Source organism: Haliotis cracherodii, unplaced genomic scaffold (assembly GCF_022045235.1).
Source record: "Haliotis cracherodii isolate W230 unplaced genomic scaffold, xgHalCrac1.p SCAF_8, whole genome shotgun sequence".
Classification (NCBI taxonomy): domain Eukaryota; kingdom Metazoa; phylum Mollusca; class Gastropoda; order Lepetellida; family Haliotidae; genus Haliotis; species Haliotis cracherodii.
In genome coordinates this window covers 37,407,638-37,428,294 of record NW_027266341.1, presented here as the reverse complement: position 1 = coordinate 37,428,294, position 20,657 = coordinate 37,407,638, and the positions used below count along the sequence as shown (strand labels likewise).

Here is a 20,657-nt window from a genome sequence, read left to right as displayed (position 1 = left end):
ACACAGAACACAACACTATTACATGTTGCCATTGTATTATATGTCTGTATACTCCTGAACGATCAGACACAGTTTATCAACCTGAAGCTACACAGAACACAACACTATTACATGTTGCCATTGTATTATATGTCTGTATACTCCTGAACGATCAGACACAGTTTATCAACCTGAAGCTACACGGAACACAACACTATCGGTGTACTTCTGAACATTAAGCATGTTTCCTGTTCCTTGTTTCAAATGTACAAAACTGGAGAAAGTGACAATGAAAACAATGAACTCAATTCATTCCATGCAATTTCAATTAATTTAGAGAAATTGAATCAAATCATTTGTTGTGACAAAGTCGAACGCTTGTTCTTCATATATCAAGTCCAACAAATCTTCAATTATTCAAAATAGTTCATCACACAGCAAGAAGCTAGACAGGCAAATGAAATGTTCACATGTTTATAACAGGAAATATATATACCTAATAGGAAGTCACTTGGTAATTAAAAATAGTATAAAAGTATAAAAATAGCTATCTTCCAGTGTCACTACTTATTGTTCAAGTAAATAATCCACAGCCCTCGGTACTTCGTGTACATGCGATCTCTCATGACATAGGTCAGGGAAGTAATCTGTCCAACATGACTGTCGGCTCAGGGGACACACCTCTACTTATAAGGAATTAGAAGGGAGTATCTTCCAGCAACTAAACCGACTATCATTGTCGATGCAGATCCGGGACATTTCTGGGTGTAACTGAAGGTGGTGCTGCACATTAATTAATTACACAATCCAGTTTAGCCCACTGCCTGCATTGATTAAAGTACATCTTTGTAATGAAACTCGGCCTCTTGCCGGGCATGGAAGCAGGCAAGGAAGTGTGCTCGGCCGACAGTTTTCATTGGTAACATTATTAATGTACTTGGGATGTCATTCAGAATTCGTCATTGGATAAATTGAAGATTGCTTCTGTTTTTTGCAATAACTTACATAATTCTTTTTGTTTAATCTTGTAATGATTTTTTAGCTGAGTAGATATTGATTGATATATTTCATTGCTTGACATTAATAAATATGTTTATCATATAATGGGTAGGTTTTTCAGCAGGATAAAGCCAACAGATAAAAACGATATCCGTTGGGGTCATATGCGGATAGAGATGCAAATATCAAAGGTCAAGTAAGGACTACTTTCAGTGTCTATAAAACAAATATGACGTCGCCCTATAATTTTGGCAACTTTGGAGATGACTGTCAACAATGTCTGAACATGGCCATGACGTCTCATAGATTAGGGTTAGAGTGGCTTCCCTTTGACAAAGAGCAGTTACTCTAGCGGACAGACCGATGGATTGCCGCGAAATGCAAGTAAAAACAATTGTTGTTTTGAAGAAGAAATAGATTTCAGTTGGAACTATATTGGCTACTGTCACTGTCCGACTGACCCATCACTTACCCTGTGACGTCATAAATATTAATGCGCGTATTCCAGGAAAATTTGCAATGTTTAGGTAATGTTTGTGAGAGAGGGAAAGCGATTTTCAAGCAGAGAATTAAAAATGACATTATGTGATAAAGAGGTTATCAAGTTTGTGTGTTTGGGGATGTTAAATATCCTGTATGAGGAATAAACACTAAATACAATGCTTATTCATAATGCAGGATATATTTACCATCCCCAAACACACCCAAATGATAACCTCTGTTTAATAGATGAAAGAGCCCAAGGCCGTGTTGCACCAATTAATCCTTTAAAGCGGGTTTAACATGTTTATGTATACATATTTCCTTATGCATTTTATTGGTCACATTTGGTCCTTTTGACACAGGTGTTACCATGGTTACAGACTATATAGTATCATTATCCATGACACCTTGGAGTTACTAGTCAGAAGATTTTAATATTGCATGTCACATATGGACAAAATTCACTAATTGTTTCATGGTGACTAAATGCAGTTGATTATACTTCTAAAGCTCAACAAAAACATTTGTCATAAAACACAGAAGTGTACTTTTGGGTCATGGTATGTGTAAATGCACGACAATTGGAATACTTACCAAAGCATCCCGTGTCCATCTGGAGAAATGTGCATATATTGTGAGTATAAAAAGGCCTGAATATGTGTATTTTGTCATCATTTTCTTCATTTTGTTTACTCTGATAAGTATTCATTTCATTTCATTCAACAGACTTCCAGATCCTTTTCCATAAAGTTTGCCAGTTTATATTCATCTTGAGAAATGTTCAATTAGCAGACATTCTATTGCCGGGTAGTTTTTAACACTGGATTAAGAGTTCAAGAAATCATGTTTGTTTAATGATGCACTCAGCAATATTCCAGCTATATGACTCAGTAAATAATCCTGAGTTTGGACCAGACGATCTAGTGATTGACATCATGAGCATCGATCTACGCAATTGGGATACAATGACATGCATCAACTAAGTCAACGAGTCTGCTCCGTTACTCACCTATTTTGACAAGAATGGGTTGCTGATGACCAGTTCTAACCCGGACCTTCACGGGACCTTAATGGGGGTAGTTTGTAAGCATTCGCTCATCATGCTGAAGGCATTTTTTTAGTTGAAAATTGTAAAAAGCAGATGAAAGAAATTAAAACATTTGTAAGAGAATAAGATGTCTGACAATTAAGCTGTCCAAGCAGCCATAATCAGCAATGCATTTCTTTCATGAATTGAATCCAGTTTATGAAGTTGGCCATCATCCATGGAGATACCAACAATTTTCTGTGAATATTTAATCTGAACAGGCTGATACGTCATTGTCTCCACCGATCACTGCCTGATGCGTGGTCCACAGGTCAAAGGTTGGAAACTATTGAGCTTTGCTGTATAGATTGTTTACAATGAGTGAGGACATTGGCCATATGCAGTTGATGGATCACGGAACATTGGCCACATACAGTTGATGGATCACGGAACATTGTCTTCATGCAGTTGATGGATCACGGAACATTGGCCACATGCAGTTGATGGATCACGGAACATTGGCCCCATGCAGTTGATGGATCACGGAACATTGGCCACATGCAGTTGATGGATCATGAAACATTGGCATCATGCAGTTGATGGATCACGGAACATTGGCCACATGCATTTGATGGATCACGAAACATTGGCCACATGCATTTGATGGATCACGAAACAATGGCATCATGCAGTTGATGGATCACGGAACATTGGCCACATGCATTTGATGGATCACGAAACAATGGCATCATGCAGTTGATGGATCACGGAACATTGGCCACATGCAGTTGATGGATCACGAAACAATGGCATCATGCAGTTGATTGATCACGGAACGTTGGCCACATGCAGTTGATGGATCACGAAACAATGGCATCATGCAGTTGATGGATCACGGAACATTGGCCACATGCAGTTGATGGATCACGAAACATTGGCCACATGCAGTTGATGGATCATGGAACATTGGCCACATGCAGTTGATGGATCACGAAACAATGGCTTCATGCAGTTGATGGATCATGAAACATTGGCCACATGCAGTTGATGGATCATGGAACATTGGCATCATGCAGTTGATGGATCACGAAACATTGGCATCATGCAGTTGATGGATCACGGAACATTGGCCACATGCAGTTGATGGATCACGAAACATTGGCCACATGCAGTTGATGGATCATGGAACATTGGCATCATGCAGTTGATGGATCATGGAACATTGGCCACATGCAGTTGATGGATCACGGAACATTGGCCACATGCAGTTGATGGATCACGGAACATTAGCCACATGCAGTTGATGGATCACGAAACATTGGCCCCATGCAGTTGATGGATCACGAAACATTGGCATCATGCAGTTGATGGATCACGAAACATTGGCCACATGCAGTTGATGGATCACGAAACATTGGCCACATGCAGTTGATGGATCACGGAACATTGGCCACATGCAGTTGATGGATCACGGAACATTGGCCACATGCAGTTGATGGATCACGGAACATTGGCCACATGCAGTTGATGGATCACGGAACATTGGCCACATGCAGTTGATTGATCATGGAACATTGGCATCATGCAGTTGATGGATCATGGAACATTGGCCACATGCAGTTGATGGATCACGGAACATTGGCCACATGCAGTTGATGGATCACGGAACATTGGCATCATGCAGTTGATGGATCACGGAACATTGGCCACATGCAGTTGATGGATCACGGAACATTGGCCACATGCAGTTGATGGATCACGGAACATTGGCATCATGCAGTTGATGGATCACGGAACATTGGCCACATGCAGTTGATGGATCACGGAACATTGGCCACATGCAGTTGATGGATCACGGAACATTGGCCACATGCAGTTGATGGATCACGGAACATTGGCCACATGCAGTTGATGGATCATGGAAATCAATTGATTCAGTTCAGGCATTCAGGCAAATATTTGTTTCTAGGTGCGACCAGTGAATGATAACAGAATCAACAATATCAAAACTGATCAGTGTTTGTTTGATACTTAATTTCTGTTGTTTTTTGGGTGGAAAGTGGTCTGAAGCGCTGCATACATCCAATACAGAGTTGTGTTCCTTAGGCATCCCAGGATCCCCTGTTTTAGCTTTGAAACCATACTATCCTGTTTATGAATCTGTCTGTAAATAATAGTCTTGACCAGACAATCCAGTGATTGACATCATGAGCATCGATCTACTTATTTGGGGTACGATGACATGCGTCAACCAAGTCACCGAGCCTGACCAGCAGATCCCGTTAGTCACCTCTTAAGACAAGCATGGGTTGCTGAAGAACAATTCTAAACTGGATCTTTTGAAGTTGCCTAATTCGATCGCCTCTGATGACATCAGGTGCTGTGAACGAACACGCTTGTAACGAACTGACTAATATTACAAACTTATTATGAGTCCCGGCCATTTCTTGTATATGTGCTTTATATATGCTTATAATGAACAATGGTTATTACGAACTAAAATAAGTGGTCCCTTTGAGTTTGTTATAATTGTAGTTTAGTATACTGTCAACACTCTTGATGTCACAAGTGAAATCAGTTCAACTACCCACAGTTTTCATTGAGTGGTGAAGAATACATATTTAGGACAATAAAATCCTTGTCACTGTTGCTGTTAACACGAATATGTGTAAAAGTGTATGCTCACTTTGATGTCCTTCGTCATGTCCTCCATTGCCTACATTGATTGGGGGAAAGGCATTATGATGACACTTGGGTCAATTTCAAAGGAAAATGACCCTTGAAATGTACTTTACTTTCTTCCTTGTTTGCCAGACTGGATGATTATGAATCACCATGACTATAGCAAAGTGACATTTTCACAATCTTTCCATAACACAGTAATTTCCAAGCCTGCATAATAAACACACATGTACAATGAATAAGGCCCATTTAGGCTGTAAACAGGCAGTCATATTTGAGTGTCTTCTCTTCTGACATTTCATTGCTGTCTGCTTCAGGCAAAGTGAAATAATTCTTACGTTTTGAGTTACATGCCTTTTGCAAATGTGAGGTTGTTTGCCTTTTCTTAATATTTAATCAATTATTTTACAGATCTGTCTGTAACATTTCAGCCATCTACAAGCTGATTAACCTCTTTTCGAAAACTTCACACTCATGTCAACATTTTGAATGTTTATCCTGAGAGGGACATGGATGGATGTGGTGAAGATTTGTTGATCTTGGGTTCGAATCTCATGTTCGCTACGATTATGATTTTTACTTAAAGCGAAAAAATGAACCCAAAACAATTGGTGAAAGGAACACTGCTGTTATATTCAGTCACTTTTTTTTCTTTCCAAAAAGTAATTTATTTTTTGTGTATTTTGGGGATATGATTCAGTGAACATGGTGAGACAACTATTTTAATAATTTGAGTTTTCCTGATAACTGATTTTAGAAGTATTAAAGTTTCAAAAATAAAATAATGCATTGGTGGCGGCACTAGAAACACTTGTATTTTGTTAGCCTAAGCGCCGTGAAGGCGAGGACAGGGAACGATGTGTTATCAGCACCGAGTTCATGACAAGAGGAAAGCAGCTATTTTATTATCCAATTTGATTACACGTCCCATTAAAGAGAAATGGACATCGGCACCTCGTTGAGAGTTTTTCAAATGACCGCCATCACTTAGAGTTCCTGTCCAGGGGATATTGAACTCATAAAGCAAAATTCCAGAATACAATTACCTCCTGTGCAGACCGACAGACCATCAATATTACCACTGTAGGTCTTGTCTTCGGTCTGTTCACGATCTACTCAGTGGTCACTTGGGGAGACCAAAGACAATGTTGAGAGAAATCTTGCCAATCGATTTATTCCACCTTTGTATGATGGTCAGGCAATGGAAGTATTTTTGTGTTCATTGTAATGAAGTCAGTCCCACTCTTTAGGGATTATGAGTGTGGGTTTATTTGACAGTATGAAAAACATGTAATTGGCTAGTCAGATTAGGGGACAATAAATGTGGTATGATTGATTGTTTGGGAGGGTGAGGCTGGCTTGGGAGTCCTTCCCCTCCCATCTCATCATACTCATCTTGGAATGCTCCCAGATCAATATTTGTCTATTTCCCTCCTTTATTCCTCTCTGTGGCAGTCCGTCCTTCAGTTTCATTTCATCAATTCCCATCAATCCTGTAATCACAGTCCCAGGTTTATCATGTTATTTCAAGTCCTCCGTCTTTATTTTCTTATCCCACTATCGTTCCATACTTTTCTATTTTCTATCACTTTTCTATACAAATTGTGGAATTTGGTTTCGGAATAGACCCATGAACCCCTGCATGTTATAAGAGCTGGGTAGATGTGACTTTCATTATGTGGTCCAAGTGCACCCTGATGGCAGGGATTGTTCCATGCCAAACAGGGTCAGCCATCTATCATCTCTCTGCAGCAAGAGTGCTAGCCTAGTGGTTAAGGCATTAGCTCGTCACTCTTAAGACCCAGGTTCGATTCCCCACAAGGGTACATTGTGTGAAGACTGGTGTCCCCCACCGTGATATTGCTGGAATATTGCCAAAAGTGGCGTAAAAACCATACTCAATCACTCACTCTCTGCGACCAATGTTGCTCAAAACATTGTCTGACTTGTGGCCTGTACGCTGGACACGGAATCCCTGTGCTATCACATTGCCCACCCTTTCATGAGTTAATGTATGGGAACTGTGATCTAAAGGGCTACAAATAGCTGTGCAGAGGTGCTCCCTCAGGCTACCAGGATCATCTGATTGTACGAGTTACAGATTTGCCCCAGTTTCACTGTATATCTGGAAAGTTTTGCAACATTGAGTTATTGGAGTGGCTAACAATAGCCTTGACTGCATCTGAAAAAGCCTTTACTGCATCTGAAAAAATTTGCAACACCCGGTTGATTAGATTTCCAAAGATCAAAGCTACTTTTGCACGTGTTATTTTAAATTAGTCGGTAAACATCTACGAGTCACTAAGGTGGGTTCTCTACTGCTGGTCGAAACTACTATAAAATAAACTCCCTCTCACACTTTGGTTAGATGCAACTGTCATGCTTTTTTATCATAAATGACATCTTTGTAAACGCTTGCTGTTTTTACGATGACATCTTCCGAGCCACTCTACATCTACCAAGTTCCTTCCACCATCGATTTAACCTGTGTTAGCTCCCATTATCCATACAACACCTTGCCAAGGAACATATCAATTATCCTTCTCTCTTCAATCATGTCTCAACCCTTTGGAAAGATCCAATTCATATGCACTCAATATCGATAAGGTTTTACCTAAAGTGTCTGGGAGTGGTCCCAGCAGGGTTCTCTCCCTTGGAGCACTCTTGAACATGTTTAGTCTTCTTCACTGATCAGCAAGATGGCAACTAATCTCTCAATGCCAGCATTCCCACAGGACCTCTTTCACGTCTACAGCATCGGGGGGGTACTTGTTGATGGGGCTTTTGTCCCCGACATGTATTAATATGGCAGAAAATGTCTCGCTGAAAGAGTTGTATTTTCTGCTTCTTCCACTTCAGGTGATGTTGATGTCGAGTTCCATCCTTCTGTTTGGTCTCGGCTGCCCTTGTGATTTGATTCCTGATATTGGGCCTGGTAGCTAGGTTTGCTGTGTTCACTGGAGAGCTGTGTGAGGAGATGTGTCCACTCACGTCCACCACACCATGGAATTTCTCAGTGAAAAGATAGGACATAGTGGTAGCATAATGAGAACGGCGGCTCATCGGTGTGTGAAGGACACGCTTGCTCATCGCAATCTTTGAACATGGCCTTCAGCTCATGCAAGATTTGACACAGCAAACTGATCTGAATCTGTAGTGTTGTGACATCTGTCAGTGATACATATTCTCTTGCCTGTGCAATAACCCGGGCCCGACATGTAATGTTATCACTTTTTGTTTGTAATAGGATTTATGTCTGAAAATTTGGCTCAATCTTGTCCAGGATCCTCAGCTATGTTGTTTAAGTATTTGGATTTTAGCAATCACATACAGGATGGACAGTTTGCATACTGATCATGGTTAGGACGTGGGTGGACCTGGGTGGGACATGGAGAAAGGGGGGAAGACCCAGGGGTGGGGGTGGGTAGACCAGGGGTGAGACATGGGAAAGGGGGGAAGACCCAGGGGTGAGACATGGGAAAGTGGGCGAGACCCAGGGGGAGGGGGGAGGGGGGTAGAGACAGAGCAGGGTGCACTGGCTTACAGGGTTAACATAGTTAAAGATCCCTATGTGGATCCTGGGTTAGAATTGGTCCCTAGCAACCTATCTTGGTCAGCTGTTGATTCCTGAAGTAGAATCAACAAGCCTCGAAGGTTGTTACTGTTGATGTATAATTTCTCTATATTTTTGCCAAATGACCTATAGTTATGTCCGTTGTACTTGTTAAATGCATGTTCAGAATCGCTCAGAATTGACGGCAAGACCAATAGTGCGACATGAACATAATGGTTTCCTGGGAGGTGATTGAATGGCTGGAGTGGTCAGCCTGGTTGTGTGTGTGTTGTAGCCGCCAGCACGAGTCCATGCTGATCAGCATTCACTGTTTGTTCTGGATTTAGGATCATTTATAGCCCGCTATCATATCACTGGAATATTTTTTTTTGGGGGGGGTGTGTTTTTTGACATTTTTTATTCCTTTCAAAGGGTTGTACATCAGGTTCCAAGGTTGTACCTTAGGTTTAATCAATTGTAGTGAACTTACGTTACATGGATGTACATTTCTTGTGATATAAATATAGCATGTATAACTGAAATATATATATATATATCTACACACGATATGTTTCAAGAAAAGCATGAAAAGTTGTACCAATAGTCACATATAAGCATTTATGATAGTATTGCTATTTGAGGCGTTACTGATCTATAGCATTATTGTACAGGGCATGATTATTATTTTAATTTATGTAGGATTTTTCCCCATTTTCGTTCAAATTGTAATAGACCATTGTTTTTTGTGGCACTGGAATATTGTTGAGTGTGACATTAAAAATAAAAAAGAAAAAGAAAAGCATCCAGAATGTTGTACCTGCACCAGTGTTCCTGCACCAGTGTCCTCAAAGTGATTTCTGAGCACAAGTGTTTTCATGGCCTTCAAGTGTCTCAAACCTCTCTGATCTCCTTGGTAAATAGCAGACAAGGAAGTGCTTTCCATGACACACTTTGCAAGGCTATCCTCTCACTTCCTCTCACCCTCGGCCCAGTTCTGGAGCCGGTTGCTGAGCATCTGTCTTGATTGCCCGCTACTCCATAATTTTGTAGTTTTGAGTTATTCTGTACGTTACTCATTGACATTTTGAAATAATTGTTGGTTGGTTTGTTGTTAAAAATGAATGTCAGTCCAACAGTGAAACTTCAGCCTTGTAATTGTTCAGATGTTACACTTGAACAACTTATGACATTTCATTATAAATTTCAATAATCAGAAGCAATGTGACATATTGCAGCAAGTGACCAATCAGTATTGAGTATCACATTTACAAATTTTGAAAGTTATTACACTCGATCTTTCAGCCCTTATTGGTCAAATTTCCTGTAGTTTGGGGCCGGTTGCCTGATAAGTTACAGTTTGTGGTGCAGAGTTCCCTCCCTTTGGTTCCGAGTTTGCTGCTGATTGGTTTGCACCCTCCTCATGCTGCTAGGTGAGTCGACACCTGACCTGTGCAGGTGGGTTCGCAGAAGTGGTAGTACATCACTTAGGGCTTTCTACTGATATTGAACTGACTTTCCTTTCTGCCATGACCAAAGTACTGTTCAGCCATGTCAATCCCATCTTCCCAAGGCAAGGGAGTTAACAGACTGTCAAAGTCCAGTACTCGCCAAACTCGGCTGGAATTTCTGGGCTTGATTGTAGTGCCACCAGTGGCTATTATGACTTGCATCCCTTCTCTGTCTTCTCTGTCGACGAGGCAGCTTCCATCTATTATATCACTTGCATTTGCTTCAAACAAAATGGTTGCGCCCAGTCAAGACAATATGATCAATCATCAAGATCTATATTTAATAGAACAGGTCTTACCTCACGAAATGCATCAAATCATATGAGCACCTTGATTAAAAACATGGAAAGATTTAGAAAATATCTGTTGATGCCCAGTTGACTTTTCTCATCCTCTGCAAATCCTGCAGTCTACTGAAATCTGAGGTTGTAATCCATATTTTTTTACGAACCGAATGTTGATTTCGTTAAGCTATTTTGATTGGACTATTCATAGACTCGCTAGTCCAGCCAAACTGTAACTCCATAATACCAGCCTAGTTCGGCAAGGGTGGAAACTGGACTATTATAGTCAGTTAATTGCCTTGGCTCAGCAAGATGTGTCAATCCCACATTGTTGATTGTATGTCCTCATACTTCTTGTCTGTGAGGATCTGGGTCTTCAGCAACCCATGCTTGCCGTAAAAGGTGATCGGGATCGGGTGGTCAGACTGACTTGGTTGATGCATGTCATCGATCCCAATTGCGTGGATCGATGCACATGATGTCAATCACTGGATTGACTGGTTCAGACTTGATTATTTACAGACCGCTGTCATGTATCTTGAATATTGCTGAGTGCGGCATTAAACAACAAACAAACAAAATAAACTTCTTGTTAGTCTGCTGATTGGGGCTACACTGTGTGAACTGTCCCTCATGTGTCCCAGTGTGTCATTGTGTGGTTTGTCACTCCTGCTATCAATCTGGTTTGCCTGCCCCAGACTTGATCATTTACAGGTCACTTGGTTATAAAATATTGCTGACTACTGACTATTGCTCATACTGTCAAAGGGGATCTGCATGACTCTCAATATGAGTGCCACCTCTTGGCCAGTTACCATTGGTTAGGAACTAAAAGATAAAATTCATGTCTTCATCACTCTCGACTGCTGACTATCGGTTTGCTGTTGTGATTAACTTGTGACTTGACCTTCTGTCCCTGTATCCCACCGAGAGTGTGTTTGTGTGTTCGGTCTACCCTGCTGTCGGCTGAGTGTCCCCGAAGGATGGCAGTGCAGGCTGTCAGTGCAGGATGAGAGTTCCAAGATGACCAGTAGAGCCTGCACTGCCAGCCTGCACTGCCAGCCTGCTCTACTTGTCATCTTGGAACTCTCATCCTCGAGTTCAGTATCCACTGCTGTCCAGCCTAATGTTACAGAATGTTATTCTTAATGAATATTCCAATGACCTCACTTTGAGTGACAGCTCCCATTACAAGTGGCTTGGTCGGTGATATTAGATCAATCTCCACAGCTTTTCTCCATCACTGACCAGTCCAGGATCAACACACCTCACACCCACACCCGTCAATCCCAGCCCCCCCCCCCCCCTCCTCTTATCTTTCTTGTCCCAATCTCCTCTCCCCATTCAGATGCAATCTCCTCAGTAGCATCTCCCTGAAGTAATTATCTTTCTGTCGTAATCTTGTAAGCTGCGGTCAGGTAGCCTAGTGGTTAAAGCATTCACTTGTCACACCGAAGACCCGGGTTTGATTCCCGACATGGGTTCAATGTGTGAACCCTATTTCTGGTGCCTCCCATGGTGATATTGCTTGAAAAATACTAAAAGCGGCGTAAAACATTAGACACTCACTCACTCATAATCTCTTCTCCCCTCCAAGACCCAGACTAGATCCAATCTCCCTCTTCCTACCTCCCAAGCCCAATGCCCTCCCTCCCCCAAGACCCAATGTCCTCCAAGACCCAATGCCCTCCAAGACCAATGCCCTCCAAGACCCATGCCCTCCTAGACCCAATGCCCTCCAAGACTCAATGCCATCCAAGACCCAATGCCATCCAAGACCCAATGCCTCCCAAGACCCAATGCCTCCCAAGTCCCAATGCCCTCCAAGACCAATGCCCTCCAAGACCCAATGCCCTCCAAGACCCAGTGCCTGCCAAGACCCATGCTCTCCAAGACCCATGCCCTCCAAGACCCAATGCCCGCCAAGACCCATGCTCTCCAAGACCCATGCCCTCCAAGACCCAATGCCCGCCAAGACCCATGCTCTCCAAGACCCATGCCCTCCAAGACCCAATGCCCCCCAAGACCCAATGCCCTCCAAGACCCAATCTCCCAAAATCAATCTCCTCCAAAGACCGACCCAATCTTCTCCCATCAAGACACTGCCTCTTATTCCTCCCTTCCAAACTCAATATCCCTCCTCCTATCCCCTCACTGCGGATCAATGCAGCCTTCTCCCCTCCCATACCCAGTCTCCTCTCCCCCTCCCTCTCCAGCTCCGTCCATCCAACTGACCAATCCACATTACTCATGGTACTTCATCTTGTCATTATGTGATGAAGAGAGTCATTTCTACACCATTTGCTACAAAAGCACTGCCATTGATCAGTCTGACAGATGAGGACATCGCGCTGATAGGGCAGGTCCACTCGTCTCCCAGCCGGGACTGTGGAGATAGATGGGGCGAACCCAACCATGCCCTTCCACTGATCCACATGGAACAGTTGCAGAAAACTAGTGTCTGCTAAGTGCATGATAAATGATTACATCAGCGTTGTACAGGTGTACTTGAATCAAACATCAGTCAAGTTACACACTTGAGAAATGGGAAATTGATGAGTCAATGATTGATGACCAGAAAGTGTAGTTTCATGACGAATTTGGAAACATCTTCTTGGTAAGACCACTTTTACGATTGATTACCATTATGTGATTCAGTTTCACCAAGAGCTCCTGTGCTGTTTCTGTTGGCTTGCTTGCTTGTTTGTTAACGCCACATTCAGCAATATTCCAGCTATATGATGGTGGTTGTAAATAATCAAGTCTGGACCAGACAATCCAGTGATTGATGTTACAAGCATCGATCTATGTAATTGGTATACCATGACATACATCAACCAAGTCATCAAGCCTGACCACCTGATCCTGTTAGTCGCCTCTTACGACAAGCATAGTCGCCTTTTACGGCAAACATGGGTTGCTGAAGACCTATTTTACTCCAGGTCTTCATAGGTTGTGTTGTTTCTGAATGTACGTAGTATCTACTGTTGGCATGACATGTTGTTTGAGTTGTTTATGAAGTATGAATTTATGCAAGACCTTCATCTGAGTCAGGTCAGTTATTAATAACTTCAATGTTCCAAGCAAGAACTGGTCTTTAAGGGCAAGTAAAGTGAAAGAAATTAGTGCGCTTTTGTTGCAAATATAAATTTTCCTAGATACATTTAGGCAGTTTCCAAGAGAGAAAAATACATTATATTCAAAGAAAGTATTTGTATGTCCAAATAAAAGAGCTGAAATCTCACGCTCCTGGACGGAACCCCACTTAGCGGATTTCCATATGCTACTTCCATTTTTCAAATATAGTTTTGGTAAAGCATTTGTGTTCAAGTACACCCTAAAGTATTAATATCTGCAAAGTTGCTATGTTGACTTCACTTGCCCTTTAATACAGGCCATAAAGAAATGAAAAACCTTACAGGTCTGGACCCTTGCATAAAGCAATCTTAGACTCGGGCGATCTCAACTCCTACTCCAAAACATTTGTAGCTCTAAGATCGGTTAGTGCAAGTGGGCCATAGTCCCTCACTCAGACTCAAGTAACATCACAAAGGCTGTATTTCTTCCGTTTCAGGCTCTTTGAAAATGAAGAAATTCTCTGTTTCTATTCTGTGGTAAAAGACAAGTAAAAAATGAAAATAAGAAAATATTTTTATTTCAGAGATATTTTTTGGTCTTGTTTTGTGCCAATGTAATACAGTTCTGAATGTGAAGGCTTGTTATGAAGCAGCTTGATAGACTTGAAGATACTGGAACCGATAGTCAACAGCGGTGCTAAACAGTTTTTAGAACAACATAATGTTTTGGAAGTGTGAGCTCCTCTATGAGGGTTTGTGGTAGTAGGAAGCATCTTGTTTCCTGAATCTTGAGGGCTGAAAAAGTCAGCGCAGGAACACACTGCACACAGATGTTTAAGAGATTTGTTTATTAGTGAGCATGTGTGTGATTGGTTTGATGATCACATTAGTTTAAAAACATTTGCATTATTGGTACCGTGGAATAAGGATTGTTAAGTTGTGTCCCTTGGCCAAACCAGGATCCAATGATCATGTTAAATCCCATATTCAACCTCATTTTATTTCCTTGTTTTGTCAGCACCATCTCTCATATGTTTTACTGAAGTGTTCTAGTGTAAGACCTCATCATTTCAGATTTTCTCCAACATTAGGCTAACATAACTTAGATGCTGTTAAAACCAACTCTCATTTTAGCCGACACCTTTTCAGACATTGGCTATTGTAAGCTGAGAACCTTCAGCATGGCGATGGTTAACATACGTATGGATCCATATTCAGAACATCCCAAATATTGATACAGATCTTGTTAAAATATTTCAAGTATTGTACAGATATTAGTGTTAAGCCCGACTCCTCTGCCTGATGTATCAAGGTCTCGGTCTGAACCTGCCTTCCTCACCATGTTTTATTTATCAACTGTCACCCTGCTGGCTTCACGGCTACAGGTTTAATGAACCGACAAACATATCACTTCCACACTCAGCTGCACAGAGATGGCAGACTTGCATCGAGGGAATTGGTCCTTGTCTTGTCAAGATTATTCCCTGTTGACAATAAGGATGGAAGGAATGGTTTATGACAAAGCGTTGACTTGGTACAGACGAGATTGGTTTTGCGGGCAGGCAGGCTCTCTAGGTGTCTCTGGCCTCTGATTCCGCTGTGTTGGTGATGTGAATAAATGTTTAATTATTTCTTGCTATTTGAGACTTGATGAGATGTGGATGACATTGGCTTATTTGTCCTTGTTTATGGTAAACAGTATTGATTGATGGGCTATTGTTTCTGTAGACATGCCTGCTGTTGGAATTGTTTGAGGCTGTTTGCGAAACTGATATTATAGGGGAACGATACACTTACGATACACTTAGATTACAATACTTGTTTAACGATACACTTGCATTATAATACTTGTGTAACGATACACTTACATTACAATACTTGTGTAACGATACACTTACGATACACTTAGATTACAATACTTGTGTAACGATACACTTACATTACAATACTTTTGTAGCGATAAACTTCCGATACACTTACATTACAATTCTTGTGTAACGATACACTTACGATACACTTACGTTACAATACTTGTGTAATGATACACTTACATTACAATACTTGTGTAACGATACACTTACATTACAATACTTGTGTAACAATACACTTACGATACACTTACATTACAACACTTGTGTAATGATACACTTACATTACAATACTTGTGTAACGACACACTTACGATACACTTACATTACAATACTTTTGTAACGATACACTTCCGATACACTTACATTACAATACTTGTGTAACGATACACAAATTTACTTAATGATATATATGTATCATGACACACGTACTCCAAGTTGTAAGTATAATTATTGTCCCCTGTCACAAAGTGGGGCGGACCGGGGCATACAGGAATGGAGTACTCCCCTCCGCTTCTCAATGAGGCAAGATTTTCTCAAAAACTGCCCTTACTGGTCACAATCTCAAAAGTGTTTGAAAATTGGTGTCTTTAACGTTAAGCATTTGTTACAGAGTTATGGCCCTTGCTCAATGCTTTCCAGCTTAGTGCATACTGTGTTAAATAGGGATAGGTTTTCTAAAAAACTAATGAATTTACATGAATGAAACTCTGCAAGCTTTTCTAAGAGATACGAATTTTAATACCAAGACTGAGTTCGAAAATTTGTTACGTCCTTGCAAAATGTTTTTAGATTTTGTGCCTCCTCTCTGCAATGGATACAAGGTTTCATGAAAGTTTACATGCTTATAAGAGATACTTATTTCATTGTTAACATTACATCCAGATTATTCACTACTACTGTATATCGCTGTGTAAAAGGCGAGTTTTTCGTACCTAAAATGAGGGGGTTATGAAGGGGGGTCGTCTTATACACGGAGTCGAAGATTTCACATTTTTTTCCACTGGCGATGTCAACCGGCGTCCAATAGCCAGCCCAGCATTTGACAAAAAAACTTCGCATTTCGTCCTAAATAACTGTTCCAATAACTATTTCCATACATAAACATGATTTGTATCTCTTTTCCTTGAATAAAGTTTAATAATTTCTGCAAATAAAGTTGAAATGACCCTCGCCTCGATGCAGATTGTCAAACCACCTGACACGGTAAAACAATCAACATCCGTGAGTAGAGAGCCGGAAGTACCGGTAAGCATTTGCATATTGCACGTGTGACCTAACATGTGATAACCGGTGAAGCTGAAATCAATTCCCGCTGTTTTTACAGTTGTATTAACAAGTGTTGGAGACGGTGTGTACATGTGATTGTGGAATAAACACGCTGAATGAGAAGCAAACATAAGCCTAGTTAGTTACAACATAGTTAATTGGCGATTAAATTACTCACCATTGTCTCTTATATGTTATGACTTCATAAATGAATTTTATTTTATGGGCACCAATTTGGTGTCGTACCGTGTAAACACATAATGGCGACGTGTGCAGGAGTTACACACGCGACCTATCATTGTAGAAAAAAACAACGCAAGATAAACATATTTTTATTGCATATATAAGGTCTGTGTGCGCACTTGTGATGTGCTTCATTCCAGGTCGCCTTATACACGGAGTATAGGATTTTGGGTTGATTTTGAAGGCGTGTACAGGGGGGGCGTCTCATACGTGGGGTCGCCTTATACACAGCGGTATACGGTATATGAACAAACAAAATTCTCATGTGCAGCTTGGCGGGGAATAGTGGTTACTAAATGTTGTTCATGTTACTCTTACCTTACTCTTACCTCAGCTGTTCCACCCCGGGTGTGAGACAATTACATGACATACAGACAGAAAGTTTAATGCTTTTTGAAATATTCCAGCAATATCGTGGCAAAACCCCTGATTGTTTTCGCACAAATGGATAATTTGTTTGTTGTTTTTAGTGCCTCACTCGGCAGTATTCCAGCTATAATGCTGGTGGTCTGTTATAACTGAATCCCGATGGGGCACGATTGGATACAAGAACTGGCCCTGTGATGGGATCACCTAATATCATGATGTTCTAACCACTAGACTACCAGAATGTCAGTATGGGAGCACAGTCGTCTAAGGTGCCACAACTTACTATGCAGAGTTGCATCCCTTAGGGACGCCAGAAACCCATGACCATGGGTTCAAATCCCAGTTCACTCCATTAATGTTTCTAGGTTTGTGAAGCACTTTGGGCTTTCCTGACCCACATTAATCTGACAAGCTGCGATATAACTGAAATACTGTTCAAAGCGGCATTAAATCCAACTCACTCAGTCACAACTGTCAGTATTCTTAATATACTAGAAAACTTGACCTAGAAGTCAGAAGGAGGGGGACAGTCTTTTGATTCACAATTTGTAGCAAAAACCTGGGTTTGAATTCCTGATTCACCTTGATTATGATCCTTGATTATTGATTGTCTGAATGGTGATCGGTGTCTGTGAGATCTGCTGCTATGGTATCAGAATCACCCTCACTCTCACCCTCAGATGGTCACCATTGACTTTTGCCTCATGACAAGGACACCTTCACGTGTATGCTTCCTCTCAACCATTGTATATGATGTTGCCAGGGTAGTGACAATGATGCTCCTGGTGTGATTAACCTGCCTTGTGTCCACACTCGACACCAGCTGTTAGGCAGGGGCCTTGCGATGAAACTCGGATGAGTTACATCACCCCCCACGAGATTAGCTACTGATGAAATTGTGAACCTGCTTAGGTGTAATGAAAATAATGGTGTTGTTCTCATTATACCAAGTTTCAAGATAGTATAGGAAAGTAGGCTTTTGTTTTATGCAAGTAGGTTTGGGAGTTAAGTACAGTTTAAACATGGGCTACATTAAGGGTTATACAAAGCTTGTACCTTTTTGGGTGGAGTCCGACCCAGGATACAAACCCACCCTCTGAGAGTAAGGCACATAATCACCAGCACACAAATTCAGCTACTTTAGCCATCGAGTCTTCCAAACAGCTAGAAATCCAGCAACTGGTAGTCTAGATCACATACTTTGTGTACCCCTCTGACGAGTATATGTTGACACGCCTCCCATGGCTGAAACCTCTTGAAGGTGGTCAAATGTGAAGGAAAGTTTGGTATGTTGTCATGTGTGTTCATGTTTTGTCACCAACAGTGTCTCCGTGCAAAAGAAAAAGAAAGGGTAGGTCATTTGACAGGAGACAAAGCAGTTCTTGTTGTCCCTGTGGATATTGTAGAGAATGATTTTGGTAGTTAGAGTTGGATGTGTTTAACACTATTTCTGTCAGTATTTTAGTTATGTCAGCAGATCCGGTTGATATGGGAGTGTGTGTGTGGGGGGGGGGGAGAGTCACAAGTGATGCAGGCCAGGCTCATGCATAATCTTGGATTCAAACCCAGACCAGCAGCTGCCGACACAACTGAAGACTACAAATCTGCACAGCAACAGTTACAGAACATTCAGAGAAACAGGGACTGAGACTGAGACTGAGTCTTAAGTCTCCTCAGTGTCAGCTGTATGATAGTTACCAATCCATTGCAAACAAAGACCAGATTAAGGATGAGTATTGTTATTGATGCATTCATCAATGACATGTAATATCAAGTACACTGAAAATGGATATCAGAGAGATGAATTGAACAAAAGAAATTATATACTGGGGACTCCATTCTAAATCCTTTAATCCTAAATAATAGGCTGATCTCACAAACCTGAAAAAATATTGTATAAAAATTCCATTCTTGCCTTCTGAATTTCTAAGATGACTCATTAGTCTCTATAACATTTTTCTGTTGTAATAAATTCAACACAGCAGGTCTAATGATATGCAGCAATTAAACTTTTGTGCATGAGTGAACGTTTTGTGTGTAATAGCGTGTTGAAATATCTGGTATGACAACTGCTTGTCCAATTTACAAGAGATGTGAGAGCTTCAAGATGGAATGTGCTAGGTGTTTGTTTGGTTTTTGAAAACTGCAAGTTGCGTGTAATATGATTTCCTTTTAGTTGAGCTGTGTGGATTGATGCTCATGATATTTATCACTGGATTGTCTGGTCCAGACTCGATTGTTTACAGGCCCCGACATATAGCTGGAATATTGCTGAGTGTGGCAGTTTTGCGTCTAGATAGGTACAAGCCGCCACACACACACGCACATGCACACGCATGCAGATCATTATGTCAGTGAAATAATCTTGGATACTGTGCTATAACCTGGAATTTCACCTCAATTACAACTAGATGAGACTGTGTATGGCAGTGTCCAATCAGATTGAAGTGATGTCGAGGAAGAACTTTCTCTCGTGCCTCCGAGGGCTGCTGTGGTAAAGAGAACAGGCCCACATGCATTAAGTGATCTTAGCACTAAGACTATCGTAAGCCTATGTTAAGGTATGGGAGTTTCGATCATCTTAGCGCTGAGATCACTTTGTGCAAGTGGGCCCAGGATAAGAAATGTCAAGCAAACAAGTTTAACTCATGTGAAGAAACTGTGTGATGTCACTGGGCCCAGCTTCACCAAGCGGTCTTGGTGACAGACTTTTGGAAATCCACGTTTTAACACAGAAAATGAATAACGACAGTCTTTGACTTGCCTTTGCATCTGTTTTTGATGTGTGCCACCAGTGGGGCAGGATACGCTCACCTTTTTATGAACACCTGGTATCATCACTATTTGATAGTGATTCATAAACACATGCTCATTATATGGCCAGTATTGTGGATATGGAAAGGGTTTTGTCGCTTTGTTTATTATTATTATTATTTTGCTACAAGTGTTTCATGAAACACACCCTTGGTGCTCAAACAGATTGTTTTTGTAGTGAATTTGTAAGAAAAAAGGCATAAGGATATTCTTGGACCTTTCAGGATTTTTTCATTTTTGGGGAGGTTATTCGTCTGAGTCATTACCAAGTTTGAAAAGGGTCACCTGAGTACAATCTGTTTCTCACGATCTGTGCTGGGTAGAGCTGGAATATTGTTGAGAGCTGCATTAACACAATGAACAAACAAACAAAAAACTGTCAAGACTGACAACTGTTTCTCCCCAGCCAGGGAGGATTGCATGGTCACACTCAGTGATTGCATAGAATGGTGGCCCGATGGCATGGATCGTTGTTAATGCTTTTAGTCTCTTGTTTGTCTGG

General features: G+C 41.2%; 2 protein-coding genes and 1 long non-coding RNA gene across 6 annotated transcripts in view; 2 read left to right on the top strand and 1 right to left on the bottom strand.

The window, feature by feature from the left end:
• Window positions 1-5,307, bottom strand: part of LOC139449417 (uncharacterized) — a 28,662-nt gene extending 23,355 nt beyond the window's left edge. Inside the window, exon 1 of the long non-coding RNA XR_011652173.1 lies at window positions 5,175-5,307. This is a non-coding gene — a long non-coding RNA (uncharacterized lncRNA). The remainder of the gene's footprint in view (window positions 1-5,174) is intronic.
• Window positions 1-20,657, top strand: part of LOC139449415 (beta-1,4-mannosyltransferase egh-like) — a 135,623-nt gene that overhangs the window by 76,189 nt on the left and 38,777 nt on the right. The gene's annotated exons all lie outside the window — the stretch shown is intronic.
• LOC139450973 (uncharacterized) lies at window positions 12,157-12,792 on the top strand. The gene has a single exon (XM_071232795.1). It carries the CDS (start codon window positions 12,157-12,159, stop codon window positions 12,790-12,792), a length of 636 nt encoding a protein of 211 aa, XP_071088896.1.

Bases quoted from the DNA above. Each gene is read 5' to 3' on its own strand.
- LOC139450973 (XM_071232795.1), top strand. From the start codon at position 12,157: ATGCCCTCCCTCCCCCAAGACCCAATGTCCTCCAAGACCCAATGCCCT.